This window comes from Myripristis murdjan, chromosome 24 (assembly GCF_902150065.1).
Source record: "Myripristis murdjan chromosome 24, fMyrMur1.1, whole genome shotgun sequence".
Classification (NCBI taxonomy): Eukaryota; Metazoa; Chordata; class Actinopteri; order Holocentriformes; family Holocentridae; genus Myripristis; species Myripristis murdjan.
Genome location: NC_044003.1, coordinates 17018901 through 17026427, shown reverse-complemented (window position 1 = coordinate 17026427; position 7527 = coordinate 17018901). Strand labels below are relative to the sequence as shown.

General features: G+C 40.1%; 1 protein-coding gene across 2 annotated transcripts; it reads left to right on the top strand.

Annotated features, from left to right (window-relative positions):
* Positions 1–658: 658 nt before the first annotated feature.
* Positions 659–6719, top strand: LOC115355975 (serine/threonine-protein phosphatase PP1-beta catalytic subunit-like). 2 transcript variants are annotated; one of them, XM_030046923.1, is made up of 8 exons: positions 659–726; positions 1653–1784; positions 2555–2785; positions 3271–3375; positions 3916–3987; positions 4490–4641; positions 5347–5481; positions 5579–6719. In XM_030046923.1, the coding sequence occupies exons 1-8, from the start codon at positions 675–677 to the stop codon at positions 5681–5683; spliced, it is 984 nt and encodes a 327-aa protein (XP_029902783.1). In that variant the 5' UTR covers positions 659–674; the 3' UTR covers positions 5684–6719. The 2 variants fall into 2 exon arrangements, with proteins under 2 accessions (XP_029902783.1, XP_029902784.1); XM_030046924.1 differs by lacking the exon at positions 659–726 and adding an exon at positions 1134–1234.
* Positions 6720–7527: the final 808 nt, after the last annotated feature.

Below are 7527 nucleotides of genomic sequence, written 5' to 3'. Positions count from 1 at the left end.
AACAAAACATTATAAAATTACACCTACACCTGCTGCTGATGAATCTACAAATTACCCAGATAGACATCAGAAAAAATAGGCAGGGCTGACCACATTAGTAATGCAGGTAGTAGCACAGTGCCAGTGGGCAAATGAAACCTATTCATGGTTTGTGGACTCCCAAGGCCCCCCTGGAGGCAAACAGTAAGACTTCCACTGACACCATAAAACTACCTGTGACCAGATAGTAACTACATTTGTGCATTATTGATCTCACATAACTGCCTTTTACACCACCTGGCAGTATAATCTGCACTGCACATCATTGTCAATGGCTCTGTCCCATGCCACTGGACTACATTGCACAGTTTATGTGAGCAGCTGTCTGGATTATCTACTGCGACTGTCAATCTATGTGGCCACTATCAATACAATGGCAGGATGTTTCTATTACAATGGGCCAATAAATGTGATTTAATTGAATTTTACAGTGCCTGCCAGTTTTAAAGCATCCTGGCATAATGGATAGGAGGAGGAAAACCACGTTTACTACTGTAAATGTAATTTGATTTCCAACTTCTTGTACTGTGTATGAATCTGATCCATCTGTCCCAGAGGGATGTCGATGAATTTGCCTACCAGTCAGATTTGTGGTAGAATTTTACCCATCAGCCCAGCCTCTAGGTGTCAGAAACATGGCGGAAAGCGAATTGAACGTTGACAGCATCATTTCTCGACTGCTAGAAGGTAGCGTAGCATGATGAGATTCTGTATTTCCTCAGCCTTTGTCAGGGAAAAAAAAAGAAATGCAGCTTGTACTGTCTTTTGCTTGCACAGCAGCTTAAAATAAACCAGAATTGGTGTTCACAGCCCGTAACCTCCTGTGTGTTGTTTAGCAAACGGCTAACCGAGATAACGTTAGATGCTGCTTTCTTCCCCAGGAGTTGACGATACGTTATCATGGCAGGCAGAGCCGCTACGAGCTGATGTTGGCGTGCTTTTCTCATTTACCGTCAAACACCTTTACTGGTGGCAGTAAAAGGACATTTGGGGTAGAGTGGTGAAATAAACAGTGACCGTTACGCTTGCAGTGTAAAGTCTTGGTGTGGGTGTTGCTTACATTAACGGGAGGCAGGGCAGGGTAGGTTTCCATACGAATGGTTGCTAAGTAACGTTAACGTTACCTGGTCATGTTGTTAGCAAGGTGGTTAGCTAGCCAGCTAGCTATCTGCCACCCGGGACACACCCCCTTTCGGTAAGAAATCCGATGTTGAAGCCTGTATTAACTGATTTGTATGGGAGTTGCAGATATTGGACTCGTTTCTGGTTACAACCAACCTGCTCAACTAGCTTGATAATATTTCATTCTGTTAAACTCAGTTGTTTCTTGACCTACATACATGCATTTCCAGCTGGGGTAACAAGCTCACATATAGTTCATTTGAGAGGTGAAGTAACAACCTGTTTTGACCATATTACAGCATTTAAGGCTCACAGTAAAGTAAATGCAAAGCAGTGGTTAGCTGTCCGTTATGAAATTGTAGGTCATGTTTCTTAGGATCATATGCGGTATTTTCCTCAGAATCTTTCTGCTGAGAAGGCGGAGCGTGCCAGTAGTGATTTGGTCAACCCTGATTCTTAGTATGATCAGCCTCTGTGCTTGTGTCTTGCAGTGCGAGGATGTCGTCCAGGGAAGATAGTACAGATGTCAGAGGCAGAGGTGCGGGGGCTCTGCATCAAGTCCCGAGAGATTTTCCTCAGTCAGCCTATCCTGCTAGAGCTAGAGGCTCCGCTCAAAATCTGTGGTGAGTATGATACCTGTCACCATCTTCCTTGGTTTCATTTTGCCTTTTGAAGATCTTCCAATGGGATTTCACCATTATTGCATACAGTGGAGTGCAAGGAGTGGACAAACTCTTGCTATAAAGAGAAGGATGGCATGTGCCATTAGTCCTGCTGAGCAACTGTGACACCTCCCTTACATTTTAGGCAAGAGTTCACTATTTGTCTTCATCATAAGACATATAAAAGACAAACCAAATTAAGGTAATCTAGACATGTATCTAGTAGTGGCCAGCTGAGGGCATCACAATGTCCTAGATGCCTCCAAAAATGAGTAATGTTCTGAATCAAAACCCTTTGACCGAGTAACTGAATGTGTTGGAGGTCCATGCAGCTGTGCACTGTAAGTAGAGCAGGAGGATATTAATGGTGACTCCCTGGAGTGTCATCCTGTGTGTGTATGTGCAGCAGAGAGAGAAAGGGTGAGTGATGTGATCTCCCTTCTCAGCAAAGTTTGTCAGGCTTGTCTTCTAAGTCCTTTAAAGAACCACAGTCTCAGTTGATTCCTACCCATCCTCTTGCCCTCTTTATTCAGCTGGCTGTACAGTATACCATATTACCACACTTTATTCTGTGATACAAAATAGGCACAATTTACATAGTGGAGCTGAAGAAGACGTGACTTTATATGAAAACCTTTAAAATCAAATTAATGCCATATGGTACAGAAACATGATCCCAGCATCTTGTCTCAAGCTGAATTGTCATCTGAACATGTTGTGACTCTTTCCAGGTGATATCCATGGACAGTACACAGACTTGCTGAGGCTATTTGAGTATGGGGGCTTCCCTCCGGAGGCCAATTACCTGTTCCTGGGGGATTATGTGGACAGAGGGAAACAGTCCCTGGAGACCATCTGCTTACTGCTGGCCTACAAGATCAAATACCCAGAAAACTTCTTCTTGCTCAGGGGGAACCACGAGTGTGCCTCCATCAACCGCATCTACGGCTTCTATGATGAGTGTAAGCTAGGAAATGCCTACTGTGACTTGTGCATACTGTTTACCCTGAGCTGCTAATGATCGCAACATAATTGAAGAAATGACTGGTGTTCATTTGGCTGCTAAAAGCCAAGTTAGAATTTCAAAACAAGAACAATTCTTTCAGGACTAGAAAACACTGAACTTAGACTCTGATTTTTGAGTTGCTGAGTTGCTCGTTCTCTGACTGTGACTGGGAGACTTGCTTTCACACCCAAACAGGCTTTTATAGTAATGTAATCAGTTCCACATACCCTAAAATCAAAATGCTGGACAGTTACTGCCTCATGTTCAATTTCTGTGGAGATCTACATCACCATTGCTAATCAGACTTTACTAAAGTTTCCTAAGATGGACTGAACTGCTTTAGTGCACAGATAAATATATATGAATGTGGAAATACAGTATTTTAAGTTATTGTTTCTCCCACAAGGGTGATTTATTTGCCTGATTGCTTGTTTCTTGCAGGCAAGCGCAGATTCAACATAAAGCTCTGGAAGACATTCACAGATTGTTTCAACTGTCTGCCAATTGCTGCTATTATCGATGAGAAGATCTTCTGCTGCCATGGAGGTTTGTGTAGTTTTTATGGATAATATAATAGCTTGTGCAGATACAAAAAAATGTCCCTGTACACGACTTGGAAATGTAATAAAATGTTATTACATTAATACATTAATAATGTGTTTACAGACTAACACATTATTACATTAACCAGTATTTATTACTTCACAAGGGTTCTAAGATTTTTAATTGATTATGCAATTATGACATATATGCATGTAATAACTTGGACAAATAATAAAAATGCAATAATTAATTACATTATCAGTCATTATTACATCATCAGGCTAAGACATTTTAAACATCTTAATATAATTATCTGATTTAATTTGCCACATCAACAGGTTTCATTACACTTATTCCCCATTTAGAGGGACATTTAATTACATTTTACCAAGTTTTATTAAATCTTCCGTTGCTAAATGTATTACTGACATCAGAGTCAACTCATTTTCTCCTGAATGTCGTTTTGCACCAGTGATTTGCTCTGGTGTGATGTGATGTGTAACGTGTTGAGACTGCATAAATAGCATCATCCACTCCCCTTAGGGCTCTCACCTGATCTGCAGTCCATGGAGCAAATTCGACGCATTATGAGACCCACTGACGTCCCTGATACAGGTCTGACATCCTGGGTGTTTGTGTTCAAGAACCAAATCCCTGTCAGCAGATGGCTTTTTTTGGAGTCACTGAGAGAGTGCTAGTTTGTTATCACATCAAATGACTATTGTGTATTGTGTGTAATGACATAACAGTGTATCAGCGATTGCAATAGATGGATAATGGGGAAAAAAACAAATTAGTATATGATATAAAAGCTTTCATTCAGACTGTAAAAGTAACCAATTATATATTACTTCTTTTTCTTATAATTATCAAGTTATTATTGCATTTCTAGAAAACCAGTGTGACTATGGAACCCTCAAAACTGCTTGTAATCACTAACAATTCAAATTCTGACATTTTCTGACATTTTACTAGGTTACAGTGGAAACTAGATTATATTAATATTTTCAGACAAGATAAAATCTTTTCCTGGATCTTCCCTGGTAATTCTAATAATCCAAAGACCACTTGAGGAGTACATTTTCACTCCTGTTTCATTTCCCACTCCTCCTGCCAGGCCTGCTGTGCGACCTGCTGTGGTCAGACCCAGATAAAGATGTACAGGGCTGGGGCGAGAACGACCGGGGAGTCTCCTTCACATTCGGGGCTGACGTGGTCAGCAAATTCCTCAACCGCCACGACCTGGACCTCATCTGCCGAGCCCACCAGGTAACATCAGCTTCAGCCTGCATTCATGTATTGTCTTTCTTTTTATTGTTATATATTTTTTATTGTTATTGATGACATTTTGTTATCTGTGTTATCTATTTGTTGAATGTGGTCACAGGACCATTTAGACTCAAATGGCAAAAAAATGTTGAATAAGCAGGTAATTTATGAGTAAGTTGGCAACTGATGACTCCACCATCAAATTGCAAGCATATTCCACATCTTTTGCCAGTCCTCACATAAATCGATCCTCTGCAATTTTTAATAGTGCACCTTTATTAATGACCAAAATAAATACAAATAACGAAACAAAAACACATGCTGCCTTGTAAGTGTTGCTGAACATAAAATAATTGTGCAAAGTTAATGTTGGTTTTGCAATTTTATTAAGACAGAAAAATCAAATTCAGCAACTGTATTAACAAAAACAGTGCTGTACACACAATGTAAAAAATGCCAAAATACACTTGAAAGAAAAACAAAGTATGAATCAAAGCAGTACAAAAGCAGTCAAAAGCATGGTGAATTGTAAAATAAAATATCTGCTGACAGTGTACTGATCTGCAGTGATGGATTAACACAGACTGTAGCTTCTCTTCACAGTAAAATTGAATGTGTTTTGTTTCCAAGTCTGTCAGGGACATGAGGCTCTGACTAATGAAAAGCACTGGATAAAAAGTAATTCATTATTGTTTTACCCTACAGGTCGTTGAAGACGGCTATGAGTTCTTTGCCAAACGACAGCTGGTGACACTATTCTCTGCCCCCAACTACTGCGGGGAGTTTGACAACGCAGGCGGCATGATGAGTGTTGACGAGTCCCTTATGTGCTCCTTTCAGGTATATAAAAAAATAAGGCTGCCTTTAACATGCTGGGAAATCAAAGCGTGCTCTGGGTTCCTGCTGATGTTTTTACCACCATTGTCCTGTCTTTCAGATCCTGAAGCCATCAGAGAAAAAAGCAAAGTACCAGTATGGGGGAGTGAATTCAGGACGCCCCGTCACCCCGCCCCGCACCACTCAAGCCCCAAAGAAGAGGTGAGCAGTTGGCCCTGACTCTCCCACTCGTCTCCCTGGCAAGTCTCTGGCCCACGTCCCTGCAGGCTGTCGCCAACACTCCAGCCTCCTCCTCTCAGTCAGCTTGTTCATGTGTAAACAGAAATGTAAGGAGTGTTTTTTGCTTGTTTGTGGGTATTTTTATTAATATGTGACAGTGATTTTTTTCCTCTTCTTTTTATTATTTTTCAATGCCATGGAATGTGTTGCTCAGCCCTCACTACTAGTCTGTCCAGCAATATGAAACCAACCTTTTGCGGAATGGGCAACATGTTTGGAAGGGATGCTTCTCTGCCTTCAGATAAACAGTTTCCATAGTGACTTGTGAATGTGTGTATGTGTGTGTGATTGAGATGGGTGGTTTTTTTGCCCTAACCAGTGTAAAAATAACATTTTTTTCCACATAATAGGCTCAAATATTCCCTGTCTCAAATTTATTCTACTAATGTTCATGCAGTTTATCCATATGCAGCCATTGCCCCTCCATATATTGGCTCCAGTAGGACACTGTTTGACTATTGCAGTTTGACATTTCTTTTCCTCTGACTAAAGATTGTTTTTTCTCCCCTCGGAGACCTATGACAAACTGAGATTTTGGAAGTACAAGTGCAATAAACACTGCTATAAATCTTGTATGCAAGCATACACATTTGTAAAGGCCACTCATTCATTATAGTCTATGTGAAAAACATAGTCACCATATGTTGCACCTCAAAAGGACCTTGATAAAGATTATTCACATTAGATCAGTGCCCATTTTAATCAGCCTCTTTTCATAACCAACTTGTTTCTGAGTGACTTTCTTACATAGAAATGGGTTTTCCCTTGTGTCTGTGTGCAAGCATCTGTGGTTTGATTTATAAGGAAGCAGAATATTGGATTTGCAGTCCTAGGTGAGTCAGGTTTCATCTTTTTATTGTTTATTCACAAGGACAAAAACAGATCTAGACAACCATAGGGATTAAAAATCTGATTTTCTGTTTTATAAATCCCTTTGAGTATGTGGAACGTGTGAAAAAAAATCAGTGAACAGATTCAGTGGGGGAGGGGGGGGGGGGGGGGGGGGGGGGGGGGAAATGGTGCCCCTAAACTTGGCAAGTAGTGGCTTAGGAAAACAGAGACAGCTGCCATTGCAAGGCAGTAGGCCACATAAAAATGTATACAGCAAGTCATCTGATGGCTTTTTAAAATACTAATTTTCACTGGCCTAGTTTCTGTTCTACATGTTAAATATGAAATGAACATAAAGGCACAATAAGGGTAGATTTCAGCATCTTCACTCTGAGAGGTTGTAAAAGCTCAAAACAGTGTATCTGGAGAACTGTGTGTTATTCACAGCATTGGATACTGATCTTGGACATTGATCTTTATTGCACATCCAGTCATTTGAAATCAAGCTTAAGCTCATCACGTTGAGACAGATGGCATTTTTGTTGTTGTTTGCATTGTGCTAGCATATTACATTACTCCCACCTAGTGGTAACTGAATGAAGTTAAGAATTTTCATTTTATTAATGAACATTTAACCTATGTATTTTTATTTATTTAAATCTCGCATTTTGCCTTGTAAATCTATTGGTCTTCAAGTTGGAAACAGTATGTTATTAAAAAACAGTTTTGAGATTTGTAAGTTTGCTTCAAACTGAGTGAAATAAATGGAAGTGCTGTTGAGCCTGTTTTCTGCCTGTGTTCATTTCTGATGTGTGAGGTCATTCAGTCAAGTCTGGTGTCCCACCTTAAGTAAATCTTCATAGGTGATATAAAAACCTAAACAAATATTGCTATTGTGAAAGCTTGGATACTAATCTGTAACCCTATCTTATAAAAAAT

Coding starts and splice junctions, on each gene's coding strand:
- LOC115355975 (XM_030046923.1), top strand. CDS start 675: ATGGCGGAAAGCGAATTGAACGTTGACAGCATCATTTCTCGACTGCTA. Junction 1,785..2,554: donor GGCTCCGCTCAAAATCTGTG/GTGAGTATGATA, acceptor GACTCTTTCCAG/GTGATATCCATGGACAGTAC. Junction 3,376..3,915: donor GATCTTCTGCTGCCATGGAG/GTTTGTGTAGTT, acceptor CACTCCCCTTAG/GGCTCTCACCTGATCTGCAG.